This window comes from Caretta caretta, chromosome 6 (assembly GCF_965140235.1).
Source record: "Caretta caretta isolate rCarCar2 chromosome 6, rCarCar1.hap1, whole genome shotgun sequence".
In the NCBI taxonomy this organism is placed as follows: domain Eukaryota; kingdom Metazoa; phylum Chordata; order Testudines; family Cheloniidae; genus Caretta; species Caretta caretta.
Window position 1 is genome coordinate 16,200,489 of NC_134211.1, and position 19,394 is coordinate 16,219,882.

At 45.0% G+C, this 19,394-nt stretch overlaps 1 protein-coding gene across 1 annotated transcript in view; it reads left to right on the forward strand.

Moving 5' to 3' along the window:
* Nucleotides 1-19,394, forward strand: part of LOC125638533 (NACHT, LRR and PYD domains-containing protein 12) — a 196,417-nt gene that overhangs the window by 77,787 nt on the left and 99,236 nt on the right. Inside the window, exon 5 of the mRNA XM_048854425.2 lies at nt 11,283-11,372. Coding sequence (XP_048710382.2) covers nt 11,283-11,372 — 90 coding nt within the window. The remainder of the gene's footprint in view (nt 1-11,282; nt 11,373-19,394) is intronic.

Consider the following 19,394-nt stretch of genomic DNA (forward strand, 5'->3'; position numbering starts at 1 on the left):
ATATCAGGGTTGGAAGGGACCTCAGGAGATCATCTAGTCCAACCCCCTGTTCAAAGTAGGACCAATCCCCAATTAAATCATCCAACCAATTTTTGCCCCATATCCCTAAATGGCCCCCTCAAGGGTTGAACTCACAACCCTGGGTTTAGCAGGCCAATGCTAAAACCACTGAGCTATCCTTATCCCTATCCCTCCCCGTCCCTCAAAACTTGTAATGCCTTTGCTCCTCACCCACTTTCCCATCAAATCTTTCATTTTGTTCACATATTCCCCATTAGTCATACCAATATCCATCTTAAGATTCCTAAATTTAACTCTGTGTTTCAGGGGTAATCTGAAACCTTTGCAAAATTGTGTTTTTACATTTACAATAGCTTTAGACTATTGTATGAAAATTAGGACTATGGGGTTACAGGATGCTCCCCCAAGGTATAGAGTGTCACATATCGCCTCCACCATGTAAGTCACTCCCAGCTATATTGTGTGAGTGCTCTGGCCAGCCACTCATGAATTGCACTGCAGAGCAACACCAACCAGTCTCCAGTCCCAGACTTTCCCCCAGAAATATGCATCTTGTACTGCCCAGCATTCTCCTGGATGAGACAAGCTTATATAAAGTCTATCATTTATTAATAGAAAATGATATGCATAAATCCTGTTATCTCAAATGAAGTTTCCCAACACTTGAATCCAAACATGCTGGTTTTGATAAAATAAAAAAAACTATTTTATTGAATACAGAGAGAGGTTTTAAGTGATTACAAGTAATGAGGCATAAAAGTCAGAATTGGTTACAAGGACATAAAAGGTAAAACATAACTAACACCTAATTTAATAAAATGAGTGAATTCAAAGCAAAATCTCTCTCACTATATAATCTTATTGGTTGAATGTCTTTCAGTCAGGTTCTCTCCCTGGTCTAATTGTGCTTTCTTTGTTCCTTCAGGTATTGTTGATGATGTGGGTAGAGGGAAAAGGAGAGATGATTTGGGGTGTTTGCCTTGTCCTCTTATAGACCTTTCTCTCGCACAAGAATCATTTCCAGCTGAGGTTCAGGAGACAGAAAGTCAGTTTGGACAGGAACCTCAAGCTGTTTCTTTGTCAAGATGCATATTTTTTGCCCACACTCTCTTTTCTATCGAAGAATAAGGAGGTGTTATTTACTCTGTCTTGTAACACAAGAACTAGGGGTCACCAAATGAAATGAATAGGCAGCAAGTTTAAAACAAACAAAAGGAAGTATTTCTTCACACAGCCCACAGTCAAGCTGTAGAACTCTTTGCCAGAGGTTGTTGTGTGAAGGCCAAGACTATAACAGGGTTCAAAAAGAACTAGATAAATTCATGGAGGATAGGTTCATCAATGGCTATTAGTCAGGATGAGCAGGGATGTTTGCCAGAAGCTGGGAATGGGTGACAGGGGATGGGTCACTTGATGATTACCTGTTCTGTTCATTCCCTGTTCTGTTCATTCTTTAAAATACAGCCAGCTCTCCTGGACTTCTTTCTCCTTCATGTTATGACTGTCATGACTGTTCTTATGTTCTAGAACGGTCACTTAATCGGGCAATGGTCCATTTGATCTTTCTGACACTTGGCTGAGGTGTTTGCTAGCCTTTTGTCTCTGGGGAACTGGAGCATGTTTTGGTAACATCACACAGTAAAATATCATAACATTACCTACAGAGTGCCGTATATATTTTACCAGGACAATAATTATCAGCAAATTGTAAGCTTTCAAAGGACACCTTACAAGGCATACTTTATACAAACTTTATCCTAGTCCTGGAAATGGTTACAGACTGTTAGAGGTTCTGGTGGGTGAAGGCATGGATCAAACTGTAGGTGAACTCTGCATGTTGGAGCAAGGAGACCGTTATCCTGGTGACAATTTAGCAAGGACTGGAGAGATTGCTCTAAGATGTGGTTTACCTATTCTGTCTCTCTATTGGTCTGTGGGTGGTATGCTGATGAGGTAAGGAGTTCTACATCCAGGAGTTTCAAAAATTCACACCAGAAGTGGGAGGCAAATTGTGGGCCTCAATCTGACACAATGCTGATCAGCAATCCATGGAGGCAGAAGATATGCTCTAGAAAAAGGCAGACTGCTTTCAGGGCAGTAGGACCAGTATGAGACGGGACAAAAGTGTTAAGAGGTGTTGTTAAGAGGTCAGTTGCAACTTGCGCCTCTATACAAATGTGGGAATGAGGTAATTCTACAATGAACTCCAAGGACATGGTGGACTAGGGCTGAAACAGGGTAGGCAACAGCTGGAGAAGACAGAGTGACTTCCAGTGAGGGTTCTTGATCCAGGAACACAAGTCACAGGAATTAATGTATTTCATGACATAAGAATGCATATCCAGTTACCAGAAGTTCACTGAAACTAGGTTTCTTGTCTTAGATTGGGGGGGAGGGGGGTGGAATGGATCAGCATTTATGTCGCACTCACTGTCAATACCTGGCCTGGCCTGGGGAAACTAATGATACAACCAGTGGACCAAATTTGGTGATGAATCCTGGTCACCTGAGGCACATTGCTCATACACTAAGCTGAGCTGTCTTAGTTCCATCAAAATGACTGGCAACTGGTGACATAATTTCAGAACTTTGTGCATAGGCAGGCCACCTGGGACTCAAATCTATTCCCCATGGTAGAGAATCCCATTCCATAGTTGGAAACTCATGTTGGGTTGGGAACCTGCACTGCCCAAGGTCTGGTGAATCTGGGTGTCAAATGGGTCATGAGACAGCAGCAACTGAATGATGGACATTAGTCTCCTGTCCAGAGTTCCAATGACATTCTAGTTTCACTTGTCTTTCATTAAACCTACAGAACACACACATCTGCCACCTAACTGGTGACAATCCCCACAGCAAGAAGACCCTTGTGCCTTGCTACTGAAACAGCCTACAATGTACATATTCACCTCTTTCCTTTGGTTACTCACACAGGGGTCAGGAAGAGGGGCTCACCCCACCACTCTTTGAAGGCCACAGCCCCACAGATCACCTCATATGACTATCACAGCTCTTCCAACCTGCACTAACTAATCCTGCCATAATTAAATACAGCTACACCTCACACACTGAATGCAGCTGGAGTGCATGCAGATCATTCCTAGTGGCTGTTGCCCACCTCACAGAAGGGAGAGTTATGGTTGTGTGAACATGTACCTTAACTGTGTATTTACTGGTTTACATAAGTTTGAGTTTTGCTGAATTCAGTGTTCTAGAAAAGCATGAGCTATCGCTGAGCAACCTTAACTCTAAGTTAATGTTTTTTGCCATTAGAGCTGTTATTCAGGAAGAATTGGCAGGATTTAGATGCAACCTGGATGTGAGGTTCTAGCGAGAGGGCTGAGTCAAAGATGACCACACAGGTTACGGGCCTGAATGACAAAGAGGACAATGGTCTTTCCACAGTGACTGAGAAAAAAGGCAGGAGGAGAGCTTGGTGGGAAATATTCAGTGATTTGTTCTGGCTATGTTGAACTTAAACTGACAGCTAGACAGCCACAAGGAAAGGTCAGAGACAGGCTGAGATTTTAGTTTCGATAGTAGAAGAGAGGTCCCTAGGGATTTTTAAAAAGGGAGAGACTAAAGAATTCTTGTATTTTGAAAGGAAAGAACCAGATGAGAGGGGACGAGAGTGAGGATGAGGGAGATCAGGGGATGGGATGGGGTCTGTCAGGGAGCTGGCTGTGTGCCCAGGACCAGCAGCACTGCCTAATGACAATACTCCGAGGTGTAACACCTAAAGACAAGAGTCCAAAGCTCGATTTTTCTGGAAGTTACAGTACAGGGTAGTGTCATCCACTGGAGAGAGTCCAAACATTGCTTTATCTAGTTACAATAGCTTGGGGCAGTGTTGTCCACTGGCAAGAGGGAGGAGGTAGGGGAACTCCTGCTCCACTGGGTTCTGACCCAGGGCCCTTTGAAACAGTGGCCCTTGCACAGGGTCAGGGCCTGATACATCTAAGACTGCTCCCTGGGTCACTCCCTATCCTTGTTCCATTCCCTCTAACATCATCATGGGTTAGACATGGGATCCCTCCTGTGTTCTCCTCTGATTAGTCTCCAGAATCTCTTCCACTGGCCACAGTGAGTTGCCAAACTTGGCTCCTGCGGTTAATGGGCTTCCAGTGGCTCAGCGATGGGGCTCGGGCCTGGCAGCTTTCCAGCAGGAGGGTGCTGCACCTGACTGCTCTCCTCCTCAGTCAGCCCAGACTGAGTGTAGTCACTCCCTTTTAAATGCTCCCTCCACTGGGAGTGTGCCCAGCAGAGGCGAGGGGGCATGGACTCTTTGGCCCAGAGCATCTTTTTAACCCTCACCTCACCAGTGTGGGGTTGTTACACCCCATCACAGGGTCCCTGTGGCAGTTGGAGAGGTTGGAGGAGAACAGTAGACAAGAAATTTCTGCATCAGTGGCTGAGGAGAAGGGGGGGAGAGCAGTAGCAGGGGGGTGTGAGAAGAGGCAAAGGATCTTGTCATTGACTTCTTTGAAGAAGTCAGTGACATCCTGTGCAAAGAAAAGTGGGGCCGGGAAAGGGAGAGGGAAGAGGGTGTCAATGGCAATGAATAGGTGTCTGGGATTGCAGGCATAGGATTCAATTAAGTTGGAGAAGTAGAGTTGTTGAGGAAGAAAAATTACAACACTGAAAGAGGAGACGACAAATCTGTAATGGAGGAAGTCAGGTTGGTCACAGGATTTCTGTCAGAGACACTCATCTGTGCAAGAGCAGGAGCAGAGGAAGTGGATATTGGGAGTGAGCCTGGGATGGGGGTTGACAGTGCAGATCTTGCAATGGGAGAGAGGGGCAAAGAGCCAAGGGTGGAGAATGGAGAGAATCAATGACCATGTCAGTAGAAGAAAGGGAACAGAGGGCTGAATGACAAGAGACCATCAGTATTGATGGACTCAAAGTCATGGAATCGCCGGGTGGCAAGACCCCAGGAGCTTGTTATGGCTTGAAACAGCTGTTTTGCGGCGGCAACCGCTGAGAGGTAGGTGGAGGAGCGGGGATGCAGCACGCTGAGGGCAGGAGGCGGAGGTGAGTTGAGGTGAGGTGGGGGGGCAGGGAGGGGAACTTGGCTGCTGGTGGGTGCAGAGCACCCACTAATTTTTCCCCGTGGGTGCTCCAGCCCCAGAGCACCTACGGGGTCGGAGCCTATTAATGCAGATACACACGTGTATTCATGTGTACACATCTAGCATGCACTCACTAACACACATACTTCCACAGTATTTATTATTACAAGTGTTACTTAGTGCCTAGAGACCCCAACTAAGGTCAGGACTCCAGGCTGGTAGATGCTGGACATACACATGAGAAGAGAGAGTCTGCAACAAAGAGTTTATAATGTAGCTAGACAAAGGTGGGGATAGCTTCGTTTGCCTGACATGTAAAAATGGACCTTCATTCACTTTTTAAGAAATAATACATTCCTTTTAGAGTTCCCTTCTCTTTTAAAAACTTGTTATGAAATGAATACACACATTTTATATCTTTTTTTTGTGTGTGTGCACAAGCCAGCAAAAGGAATAAAAGTCAGAGTTAGGCTGCAAATTTTATTCACACAGATACACACGCATGCGGCAATACACACATCTCCCTACACAAAGACACACAGTTTCTTACACACGTACAATGCAGACATGCACACACCTGCCTACACAGGGACACTTTTTCATACACTTTTCCAGGGGCTGCCTAAATCACCCAGCCAGGAGGAGGGTGGGCTGGAGGGGAACATATGGGGGGAGAGGGGAGAGGATGGGGAGTGAAAGAGGCCAAGAATGCAAGCAGGATGGGGGTGAGAGGGGGCAGTGAAGAAGAGAAGAGGAGGTGGGGGGGGGATGTGGGGTGGCTGGGGATGCAGGGGGAGGCTGAAGGCTACAGGTGCGGGAGGATGTGGGCGGCACAGGGGTATCTAGGGACATAATGGGAGTGCAGCAGTGTATGGAGGTGAATGGGGTGCAAGGGTGTGGGAGGTGAGGGACATGGGAATGGTGGCTCTGGGAGGTGGAGAGGATGGGTGGGAGAGAGCTGTAAGCGGTACAGGGTTGAGATGGGTAGGTGTGGGGGGCAGGACAGGATGGGATGGGGCAGGGATGCAGTGAGGGAGATGAGGGGCAGGGATGCAGTGAGGGGTATGGGGTGAGATGCAATGATGGAGGGATGGGATGGGGGGTTGGGATAGGGAGGGATGCAGCAAGGGGCATGTGGGGTGGGAAGTGGGATGCAGTGACGGGGGGATGGGGTGTGGATCACGCAGGGCAGGAAAGAGACCAGGATGCTTTAGCTACTCCCAAATCAATCAGGGCTCCCGAGTACAGCAGGCAGGCTGTTTGCGAGGCCAGGCCAGCAGTGCTAGACTTCACTTCCCCCAGCACCCCCAAGCTGCATACCTGCTCCCACCCAGCTGCCTCCTGCTCTCCCACCTGCAAACACTCTCCCTATCCCCGACACCCAGTGTGCCCCTTTCCCTTTTCCCCTCCAAACACTCCCCTTTCCAGTGCCTCACTCCCTCTGCCCCATCCTGAACCCCTTCAGCCTCCCCCCTCCAAACACTCCCCCTGCCCCACACAGCACCCCCCACCCACACTCCCCTTCTGTGCCCCCTCTCCCTGCCTCATCTGCACACACACACACCCGCTCTGGCTGCAGTCAGACCCGGTCCCTTCCACAGGCCGGAGTCAGCCCATGGTGCCCCCTACCCAGCGGGGTGTTGCTGCCCCCGCCTTCACACGCTTGCGCCCAGACCCCCCTTACCCGTGTGTGCACTGCAGGGCGCCCGGGATCGCAGCCTTGGTGGCCCCTCCGAGGAGGGGGAGGGATAGAGGGAGAGGGAAGAAGGAGCTGGGTCTGGCGCACAATGCAGGAGGGTGCAGCTTCCTCTGCTCTCAGAGCTGTCTCAGTCCTGCTGCAGGGACCGGGAGGCAGGGCACCAGGTGCCACGGCTGCAACCCCACGGGCCAGAAACAACCGGGAGCCACGTGACGCCACCAGTCAGACAATCAGTGGCCCAGTCAGTGGTGCTGACTGGAGCTGCCAGGATCCCTGTTTGAACAGGTGTTCTGATCCAAAACCGGACACCTGGTCACCCAGAGCCATAGTGAATCGTCAGGAGTCAAACCCAGAGGTCAGGAATTGGAGCAGGCAGGGTATCAGGCAAGGAGGGGTTCAGGGGCAGGACAGAAGCAAGGCAGGAGCAGGCCCAGGGGTGGGCATGAGCACTGAGTAGCTAGTGAGTAGCTAGTGCTGCTGGTTTAAGAGCCAGCCTGCTGGCCTCAGCAGCCAATCAGGTTGCATCGCTTATCAGGCAGCCTGCTGCGGGCCAGCTGTGCTGATGAGGCTGCTCAGAGACCAGCTTTGCTGCAGGCCCTGGTTCCTGACACTTAGCTTGTAAGAGCTATCCCCTCCTGCGTCTGTCCAGTGATGGATGCCAAAACTGGCTTCCTGCTTCTGCTTGTCTCTCTTAAACTTCCTTGTCACAAGAGGCAAAATGACCTCCTGCTCCTCTTCCCTTCCTGGCGGCTTCCCAGCCTCCTGCTAATTTCTGTGCAAATAGGGCTTCCATTGTTTCTGATTCTACCCTGCTTAATTTACATAGGGAACCAGGTAGATAGCTGTGACATTTCTGCCTGTCTGGGCAGACTGGAAAACCCAATATCAATGGGTGTCCATAACTCCCCATATAGGGTTAATACGCACATTTTACAATGGTATTAATCACCAGTGTGTCATTAGCTTTCAGAAAGGATCTCACGGTATACACTCTTATAATACAATAATATTGTAGAAAATCAGTTGATTTAATAGATTATCACTTGAGGTTCGGTCCCCTGTCTTTATAGACCAGTAAACCTTTACAACATATTCTTTGAAAAGTAAAACCAAGACCAAGTTTGTGTCTCCTGTTGAGTATAGATGCTTGATAACTTTGTTTGCCTGACATGTAAAAATGGACCGTCATTGTTTTTCATTGTTTTCGCTGGTCAGAGAATCAAATACACATTCCTTTGTCTAAGCAGGCCTGTTTACCGACTTCTGATATGCCTGGCTTGAACACATTTTAGTCATCATTCCAGCATATATCCATAACTGTTAATACCCACCACCTACATACATTGTGCAAGATTAATAACAATCAACAAGTTACTAGTTTTCAAACGATACCTCACAAAGCATATTTTGTACAAATGTTATTACAGTAGTATGAGGGGGTGTGAATACAGCAGTGACTAGTGTCCTGTCAGATTATATTAAACTGTTTTTTTAAAGATGCATTACATTTTGTTCACTACAGAGCAAAATTAAGATTGTTTTGGTGCCCTAATGGTGCATCCATACTGATGTCTGGTGCTAAATTTCTTAAAGGACCTATTTTCAAAAGAATTAAAATTAATAAACTAATTAACGAATTTACTTGTAGTTTCTTGGAAAACTCATTCTGTGTTCAGAGAGTAAATGCTGTAATTTGGGGGAGGATGCACTGTATTTTTCGTGTGCAACAAAGTGGTTGAATCCCTGCCTTAAGAGCAAATCTCAACTCTATCTTAACTATGGAACTGTAATAACTTAAACCATCTACGAGTGGTCAGATGAATTTTGTGAAACACACAGAGAGTTACGTTAGGTAACCTAGACAGTTTATAAGTGGGCAGTAGTGGTCTTAATTAAGTCCTATGAAACGAAACAAAGTATTTAGTTCAGGTACTTAAAATATACCATATAAGAAATTATTTATTTAACATAGAAATGGTTTTATAAAAACATAAACTCACTTCAGGATTAGTCTTTAGACAGGCAAATTAATGAATATTAATATTTTTCACTTTCAAATTAAATCCCTTATTTTTCTTCGTCTAACCTTGCTGAAGCAAACAATGTCTTCACTACAGGAATGTGCAGGCTAGCCAGTTTGGTGTTGAACGAGTAGTACTGTACCTTAAGTTTAAATGTCATTTTAATAGCTCATTACAATTATTTTAGGAATATGTTTAATTTTAATTCTTTGGCAATGCTTTGGCAAAAAAAATATACACTTGAAGCTGAGGACATTCTTTTGTAGAATGGTGTTGGTTTTAATGGTTTGCTTGTTTTTTTATTATTTCTTTGTTGTGGCTGCTTGCCTGCGGATGTGTTTGCTTAAAGGTGTGAGATGCAGTGATGTGGTTGTGAGTGCTGAAGGAAAGAGATGGGAGCTGAGGCAGAGAGTGGGTGAAATCCTGGCTTCATTGAAGTCAACAAAACTACCATTGACTTCAGCGCGGCCAGGATTTCACCCAGTGTCTCAGTTAAGTGAATAGAGTTATAGGTATTAAGGCCAGAAGGGACCATTAAATCATCTAGTCCAGCAGTTCTCAAACTGTGGGTTGGGACCCCAAAGTGGGTTGCAACCCCATTTTAATTGGGTTGCCAGGGCTGGCTTAGACTTGCCGGGGCCCAAGGCCAGAGCTGAAGCCTGAACCCTACTTCCCAGGGCCGAAACCCGAGAGCTTTAGCCCTGGATGGTGGGCTTAGGTTACAGGCCCCCTGCTGGGGCTGAAGCCTGTGAGCTTCAGCTTTGGCCTCTCCACCCGGGGCAGAGGGGTTTGGGCTTTGGCTGAGGCTTCAGTCCCTCCTCCTGGGGTCGTGTGGTATTTTTGTTGTCAGAAGAGGATTGTGGTGCAATGAAGTCTGAGAACCCCTGATCTACTCTGACCTCATGTATAACATAAGCCACAGAATTTCATCCTCTTACCCCTTTATTGAGTCCAATAGGTTGTGTTTGCTAAAATATTTCTTCCAAAAAGGCACCCAGTCTGGATATGAAGACATCAAGAAATGGAGAATCCACCACTTCCCTCGGTAGTTTGTTCCAATGCATAATCACCCTTGCTGTTGGGGGTTTTTTTGTTTCTTTTTTTTAAAGTGTGCTTTATGTCTAATTTGAATTCGTCTGGCTTTAACTTCAAGCCATTGGTTCTTATTGTGCTTTTCTCCACTAGATGACAGAGCCCGTTAGTACCCACTATTTCCTCCCTATGAAGGTACCTATACACCATAATAAAGTCACCTTTTGATCTTAATTTTGATAAGCTTTAAAAAAATTGAGCTCCTTCAGTCTTTCACTGGCATTTTTTCCAGCCCTCAAATAATTTTTGTTGCTCCTCTCCAGTTTTACAACAGCCTTTTAAAAATGTTGACATCAGAATTCCAGTATCAGTCTCACCAATTTACATAGGTAAGCTGAGGAAGGCTGAAGAGGGGTGGATTGACATTTTTTACTCTTGTTGTCTTTGTTGGTTGCTCCATATTAAGTGGCAGGACAAGATCAGCAATGAGGATATTCGTAGCTGAACCCAGCAACTGCTTCCATCAGCACCAGTTTGGTTTTGGAGGCTTTCCTTGGCAGGCACACATTACTAGGATGGAAGATTAACAAACTACAAAACACGTTTACCAAGGAATGCTGCTACGTATTTGGTGGTCACATGGGTCCAAAAACCTTTGGTGGTGCAAGAAGAATGCCAATAATGGACATAGACTGAGAATCCAGCCAGACCATCATAAGGTCCCACCTGGAGATTGTTCCAGGTGGTGCTCGATCTACAAGGAGGGAGCATCCCTTTGGGATTTGCCATGATGATGATAATCCAACACTATTTCTAAAACAGATGCTGTATTAAAATTAACTTGCCCTGTTACACTCTTGGGTGTCAGGATCTAAGAAGTCACCATTTCTGGTTAGTTAAGGGGGTGTAATTTCACAAAGTGTAACACCAGTTACAGATTGCTGAGTGATAGTCGTCATACTTACTATTTTAATCAAATACTCATCTTTTTGTTTTTTAGCTATTTGTGGGTAAATTAGAGACAACTCTCTTGGTTAGAGAAACACAATCATTCCTGTTGTAGCCCCAGAACTGATTTAAAAAATGACTGAGCAAAACAAATGTATAAAACCACTGGAGACATTCCCATTGGTGTGAGTTCTTAGAACTACATTTAAATGCTCAGAAAACCACACGTTCAAAAAATGAATATATTACACTTAGCAGAACTTATTCTATTTGACTCTGTGTATTTAAAGTTATCTCTTAATGTACTTAATTCTTTTTTGGTTTGAAGGATTTATGTATGAATGTAATGAATTAAAACAGCAGAATAACTCATTGCAGTGTATGATTACATCATCAAAGAGCCTATTTTGTATGTTCAGAAAATAGAAATTTATAAGTAAAATTTGTCTCCAGAGAACAACATAGAAAATGTCTATTCTCTCTTTTCAGGGCACAATATCAGCATGAGCCGCATCATTCTCCTATTTACCAGCTCTGTCAAGCATTGATGGCTCCAAACAGTATATTAAAGACACTAAAGTAAGAAATTGTTCCTTACTTTTTAAAAATCTTTCTTGCGATTATCCCAGAAATTCTACAGCCATGTGGCTCTTCACCATTGCCGCTTAGGAATTTGTTTAAGAGTTCAGTCAATGGGGCAGATACTCAGCTGCTGGAAACTGTCCTAGCTCCATCCAGCTGAGTGTTTGCTGGAATATATGTGGGGTTGGCTGATATGACAGCCTAGTGGTTCAACAACATTTACCCTAATTCCCATAGTAACAGGTGAGCAGGAGAGACAGAGCTAAGCAGTGTGGCCAGCAGGGGTGTTAGCAGATTTGACCATTACTTTGGTGTATGCTCATTTATTAGGATTACTCTTCTGGGGTGGGGGAGGTTCGGTAATTCTATCAATGTACTGCTTCTGTTACTTGTGTTCTCATATGGAACTCTACTACTCTCTTCTGCAAGTCCCGTCCCAATGGAGCTATCCTGCAGGACCTAGGTTCCCCAGGGATGGGTTCCTCCAGCTCTAGAATCAGATGAACACACACACACACAACAGAATGCGTCTGAGAGGACTGGTTTAATCAGCACTCCCAAGCTGCCACCCTTATATGCCCCAGGTTCAACACATCCCTATCCCCACTTTGTTCTGGTAGTAACCCACTTGATGAGCAAACCCCACAGGATTTTTGGAGGCTGCAGGCATGCTTTATGTGAAATATCACAATTATATACGAATGATGAATATGGGGTTTCCAGGGCATTCCCCCAAAGTATAGAGTGTCAAGGCACAAAGGGACAAGTTTAAAATATCAAAAGCAATTGCTTAAAGCCATATTTTGAGCTTCTCTTTGGCCAATATACTTGGGCTTAAAAAGGAGAAACATGCATGTAGCATTATTTAGTAAAAATACAAAAGATGGTCACTTGAGGTCTTACTAAAAAGAGTGTACATGCATCAAGATAATATTCAGTTCTATATATATATATATATATATTAAAAAGTCATGGAGCAGATCCTCAAGGAATCCATTTTGATGCACTTGGAGAGGAAAGTGATCAGGAATAGTCAACATGGATTCACCAAGTGCAAGTCATGCCTGACTAACCTGATTGCCCTCTATGATGAGATGACTGGCTCTGTGGATATGGGGAAAGTGGTGGATGTGATATACCTTGACTTTAGCAAAGCTTTTGATGTGGTCTCCCACAGTATTCTTGCCAGCAAGTTAAAGAAGTATGGATTGGATGAATGGACTATAAGGTGGATAGAAAGCTGGCAAGATTGTCAGGCTCGACAGGTAGTGATCAATGGTTCGATGTCTAGTTTGCAGTCGGTATCAAGCAGAGTGCCCCAGGGGTCGGTCCTGAGGCTGGCTTTCTTCAATATTTTCATTAATGGTCTGGATGATGGGTTGGATTGCACGCTCAGCAAGTTCATGGATGACACTAAGCTGTGGGGAGAGGTAGATACTCTGGAGGGTGGGGATAGGGTCCAGAGTGACCTAGACAAAATAGAAGATTGGGCCAAAAGAAATCTGATGAGGTTCAACAAGGACAAGTGCAGAGTCCTGCACTTAGGACAGAAGAATCTCATGCACTGCTACAGGCAGGGAGCTGGGTGGCTAAGCAGCAGTTCAACAGAAAAGGTCCTGGGGATTACAGTGGATGAGAAGCTGGATATGAGTTAACAGTGTGGCCTTGTTGACAGGAAGGCTAATGACATAATGGGCTGCATAGTAGGAGCATTTCCAGCAGATACAGGAAAGTGATTATTCTCCTATTTTTGGCATTCCACATCTGGAGTATTGCATCCAATTTTGGGCCCCTCACTACAGAAAGGATTAGGACAAATCGGAAAGAATCCAGTGGAGGGCAACGAAAATGATTAGGGGGCTGGGGCACATGACTTATGAGGAAAGGCTGAGGGAACTGGGCTTCTTTAGTCTGCAGAAGAGAAGAGTGAGGGGGGATTTGATAGCAGCCTTCAACTCACTACCTGAAGGGGCATTCCAAAGAGGATGGAGCTCAGTTGTTCTCACTAATTGGAAGAAGACAGAATAAGAAGCAATGGTCTCAAGTTTCAGGGGGGAGGTCTAGGTTGGATATTAGGAAACACGATTTCACGAGGAGGGTGGTGAAGCAGTGGAATGGGTTACTTAGGGAGGTGGTGGAATCTCCATCCTTAGAGGTTTCTAAGGCCCAGCTTGACAAAGCCCTGGCTGGGGTGATTTAGTTGGTGTTGGTCCTGCTTTGAGCAGAGGGTTGGACTGGATGACCTCCTGAGGTCTCTTCCAACCCTAATATTCTATGATTCTACATAAAGAGAAATATAATCTCTGAAATTAAATCTCACAGCTTCTTCTTCTGAGTCCTGGTAACCCTAGGAGGGGGAGAATTGGTCTGTGGTGCTTCTCAGTCCTGCAGTTTCTTAAATGGGTTCAGCAACTCTGAGGTCCCACCCAGTGATAGCAGTCCTATATACCCTGATTGCAAGGATCACTGGTCAGGGCTACTCTCTGATTTTCTATTGGACACTCAACCCTGTCAGTGCTCAGAGAGAATGGCAACTGTGGATCTCCAGTAGGTGGTGTCGATATGTAACTAATCTCTCAGAAGCTTTCCTTAGTCAGTGGGATCTTATATTTCATTCATATCAAAGATTGTATTTCATTATTAGCCCGGACTCTCAATTGAAATTACCACATCTTTAAGGAATTTCTTTTAATATTCCAAAGTTATACCCTGATATTTCTTTCTCCTTCGTTCATACCTCTTCTATAGTGCAACAATAATTTAGAAAGAAAACAGACATAAATCCCTTAAAATTCCTAGTCCGTACATTCTTTGGTTATATCATCTTCCTTTTGGGGTTTATAGTAGAACATGAGGCATGACCTGGGAGGAATAAGACAGATTATTCATGTACAGAGAGATATATGTATCTGATTTCTGGGTTAGACAAATATAAAGCTTCTAATTCAGTGTGAATGACATACTGAAGGAACAAAACAAATGATCTATGGCGGCGGTTCTTTAGCAACCCACGGACCCCCATTTTGATTTACATTTTTTCACAGATCCCCAAGCCCTCCACTCAGCCCCAGGCCCCACAGGAGGCATGGGGAGGGAGTGGGAGGAGTTGAGGGAGCGAGGGGAGGAGTTGATAAGCGGGGCTGGCAGCCCTGGACATGATTCCGCCCCCTCCCACAAATTTATCCGCTCCCTGCTCCTCCCCTCCCCACTCCTCCCATCCCTCCCAGTTCCTCCTGCACGTTACTGAACTGTTTCCTGGCATTTAGGAGGCACTGGGAGGGAGTGGGAGAAATTAATCAGTGGAACCGGTGGACCCCCTGTGGTACCTTCATGGACCATAGTTTGAGTAACGCTGATCTATAGTATATTTTATTCATATGGGAGAGAAATGTTCATCTTGTGATTTGGAAGAAAATATGCAAATTGGACTTCTTTGGGGAATCAAGAGATTTGACCCATGTGTACATCCTTCTGTTTTCTGTGTTCAGAGCCGGTTATTTCTAGTTAGTTTAACTCCTATAGTTTCCCCACCCATCTCTGGATCTTGATTGACTCAGTCAATAATGGGCCTCTTTGTGTGATGGGAAAGCAGCATTTAGGGGCTCCTTTTAGCTAGGTTGTGAGGGAGAGAGAAGTTTTCTCCATATGTAAATAAGACGGGATTCTTGGCTAGGTGCTTGTAGCAGGTAGGTGGTCCCTCACGTGAAATAGGGACCAGCTCTCCTGTTCCAATCCAGGTGTGCCCTAGTTTGATGTAATGAGGAGGGCAGGACTTCCCCTAGAAGTTATCAATGAGAGTTCAGAATCCTGAGAGGGAGCCCAGAAGCAGAGCAGAACTGGGTTGTGAACTTCAGGGAGGGGGTGCCTCTGATTAAGGGAATGGGGAGCGTTCCCTGGTTGAACAGTGGAGCCGGAGCAGGCTGATGAAAGCTGAAGGCAGGAAGGCATTGCGGGGGCAGGGGGGGGGTCACCTACAAACTTTCCCAGGCCAGAGAGCCCTGGCTGGAAAGGGCTGAAGGTGGACAGCAGCAGAGGGAGAGATCTGCTGGCTCTCTGAGCTGGAGAGCTGCAAGTAGAGAGAGATGAAGGCTGGGGAATGATGGTGGGGTGAGCCCACTGATGTCTCCAGGTGAGACCTGGAACCACACCTGGGAAAGAAACAGGGCAAAGAACCACTCCAGCTAGAGGGACTGGGATGAGGTGTGGTGAGAGACTCTAGACCTGTACTTGGTGTTCAAGTCTTGGAATGAATGGACTGTACTGTGCTGGGGGGATTTTGTTTTTTATGGTGGCAGGACCCCTGGTAATACATCAACTTTAAAGAAAGGCTGCTTACATACTCTGAGAGTTGTAGTGAGTTTGTTTGAGGATCTAAGAAGGAATCTGAGGTGTGGGACTAGCCAGATAGGAGGAGCTTCTTCTAACTAGAAAAAGGAAGCATTAATAGATTTTTGCTCCCTACATAAGCTGCCCAACCATTAAACTGTTTTCAAGTCGTGACAAAACTTATATAAACTGCTAACCCACTTGCGGAGGTAAGTGGCAGCTGGGCTGTAGTGTAACTTCACACTTAAAAAAATAAAAAGGCTCTTACATGGATTCCAAGACCTTAAAGGAAGGTGATAGCACTTGAATGGACTGTACTGCAAGAAACCAAGATCTTCAAAGTTAACATACAGCTGCTGAGCTCTGGTGCAGGGCTGGATTTATTTAGAATACAGGATAGCTTTGGTGTTGACCAAGCATGGTCAGTCATGTTTCAGGTTTGTAAAATACGGGTGTGGGTTGAACTTTGGATTCCCGGCTTTTAGGCAGAAAGGTGCAGTTTGTGCTCTGTTATTCACTAGCTCCCTCTGCCCCCAAGGGGCTCTTCCAGAATCTGGACAGTGCAAGAGCTTAGGGGTGCTCCAGTCGTTCCTTCACTTTACACCCCATCCCCCTGGCCACTGTCCCTGTGCTGGCATGTGGGGATGGAGGGATGGTGAAGGAATGACTATTGGGTAGAGCTGCCATCAGAGGCTTCTATATGGAGAGAATCCTCCTGTCACCGTGGAAGAGCAGTTTAGGATTGCTGTGCAATGATGGTCTATCAAGTATTATTTTCTTTCATCTTCTCACTTTTGACCTTCTAAGAAAACCTTCCTGACAGGGGGAAGTGTAATAACTTCCCTACAAAAAGGCATCATAAGATTTAAAGTCATAAATACCTCTCAATGAACTTGTAACACTATTAGAACGCTGGCAGCTTGTTTTTATGCTGGAAGGTGTTAATGGTGCCAGAAGTCACAGAACATGTTAAAGCTGATGAGTCTGCCAACCAGCCTTCGTTCAGGCTAAATAGGAGGACCACTTAAGTGTTCTTTTGTATAGTGATAGCATTAACAATAGGAAGCACTACCTGAAACAATTGGCCACATAGAATGGCAGATGAGAAGTTTAGCCATGCAGCCTGAGCGGTTTTTCTGAAGTCTGGTTGCAAATGCAGTGGCAGGGGATTTGTTTGGTGGCCACTGTGTCTGTGTGCATTAGAACCAGTAAGTGATATAAGCCATGAGAAAGCGATCAGACCATGAGAGAAGCAGTGGGGAGACTGAACTTGAGAAGGAGCCCTGAGAGACAGAGCTCCTTGAGCACTGCAATAGCTGGAAAGGCAGGCTTGGGGATTTCTGAGCCCAGAAATTTTTTAAAAAGTGTGGTAAAATATTTCTTTCCTTTATGTCTGGCAGATAAATCATCAGGCTGCCAACATTTAAATCTCCACTGAGCCCACTGTTATTCATAACCCAGCTGTTGTGCCTTTTGAGAAAATAAACAGTTCCTCCTTTTCCATCAATTGATCTTTAATCTGAGAAGGCATATGTTTAGCGAATACTGGCCCCTCCTCTTTTTGTTTATTCTGCTTAAAAAAAACCAAATCTGCCCAAAATTTACGCTCGCCTCTGAAAATCTGTCTCTTGAAGTAGAATGTTCTGTAAGTGGGGTTTTTTTTGTTTTGTATTATTCTTTGATTTCTACCAGCTCTGATATTATTCCTTTGACATTCAAGAGGTTATTTTAAAGTGCAGAACTACTGGTAATAATTTAGATTTGTGAAGATTTTAAAAATGGTGTGTGATATACCATTGTACAGTCCAGACTAATGAGCAGCTGTGTCGCCCCTGCCCTGCATCATTGGGTGCCTTATAATGCCTTGCTGAAGTAGCTCCCACCCGGGCCTTTCAAAATCAGCCTTCCAGACTGCAAGCCACACCCTGAGTGCCTGTGTGTAACTGCTGCCTGCCAGCCACACTTGGGTTACACTCTGGCTCTCAACAACCTTTGTTATATTTCAGGATGACCCCAACACCCCCCGTTCCCCCCAAAAATGTATGTTCTGTGCTGCCCAATCCTCTTCTGGACAGTGCACGTTTATATAAAGTCTGTCATTTCTTTAATAGAAATAATATGCAAGTTTACTATTTCAAATAGTCCTTCAGACACTTCAGTTTAAACACATTGGATTAGATAAAAGAGTAAAACTAGTTTATTAACTACAAAGAGAGAGGTTTTAAGTGAGTACCAATTAATGAGGCATAAAGGTCACAAATGGTTACAGGAAAAATGAAGATAAAATATTTACTTATGCCAATTTAACAAGCAACATTAGATTGAAAGCAAGGATTCCCACCACATGCTTCAGCAGATGACTGACCAAATTCTTAGGTCAGAACCCCTCCACCAGTCCAATGCTGTTTCCATTGTCTTTCAGGTGCCATGAATTCAGTGGGCAGAGAGAGAGAGGTGTATCCTTAGGGTGTCTGCCACTCCTTTTAATAGTCCTGTCCCCACTTTGAGAAGCATTTCCAGTTGGGATTCGGGAGACAAAAAGTCTATGGTTTCAGAGTAGTGATAATCAAGGTGGGCCATTTCCAGCAGTTGACAAGAACGTCGGAGGAACAATGGAGGGTGGGGGTGGGAATAAACATGGGGAAATAGTTTTACTTTGTGTTATGACCCATCCACTCCCAGTCTCTATTCAAGCCTAAGTTAATTGTATCCAGTTTGCAAGTTAATTCCAATTCAGCAGTCTCTTGGAGTCTGTTTTTGAAGTTTTTTTGTTGAAGAATTGCCAGTTTTAGATCTGTAAGTGAGCGACCAAAGAGATTGAAGTGTTCTCCAACTGGTTTTTGAATGTTATAATTCTTGACGTCTGATTTGTGTCCATTTATTCTTTTACGTAGAGACTGTCCAGTTTGACCAATGTACATGGCAGAGCGGCATTGCTGGCACATGATGGCATATATCACATTGGTAGATGTGCAGATGAATGAGCCTCTGATACTGTGGCTGATGTGATTAGGCCCTATTATGGGGTCCCCTGAATAGATATGTGGACACAGATGGCAACGGGCTATGTTGCAAGGATAGGTTCCTGGGTTAGCGGTTCTGTTGTGTGGTGTGTGGTCTATGGGGAAGGATGTGCCCTGCTGCTATTCCCTCATCTGTTTGACCGTCCTTTATCTCCCCTTCCTATTTGATGACTGTTTCGTGCCTGAATTCAAATTGCACAGAGCACACATTTGTTTGAGGTTGACCTGTTCGCCAACCATAGGGGGAGGATTTACACAGAACCCCAGAGGGCCCCTCTGATTTCCTCTCTTCTCCAATCTCCTCCATCTCTGAGATCCCCTCAATATACTCCTCCTTCATATCCTTTATTTTCTCTATTTTAATACAGAACACAGCTACCACAGATTTTGCTCACTCCAATTAAACCAGCTTCAGACTGTTTGCTTTACAGTGTTGAGATAGTTACTGTTCATCTGCTTGTTCTGGATGACTTCTAGTAATTCCCTTCTGGTTAATATTTAGATTATTCCTCAGGTGTGTAGATTCTCAAATTCTGTTTCACTTCTGCCATTCTCTGTGCCTTTCATATCTTGTCTTCTTTCCCTTTTCATGGTTTTGTGACATTGCACTTCATATTCTTTATGAAAATATGAATGACAACTGGAATATGCTTTATGCGAAATGCCTCAT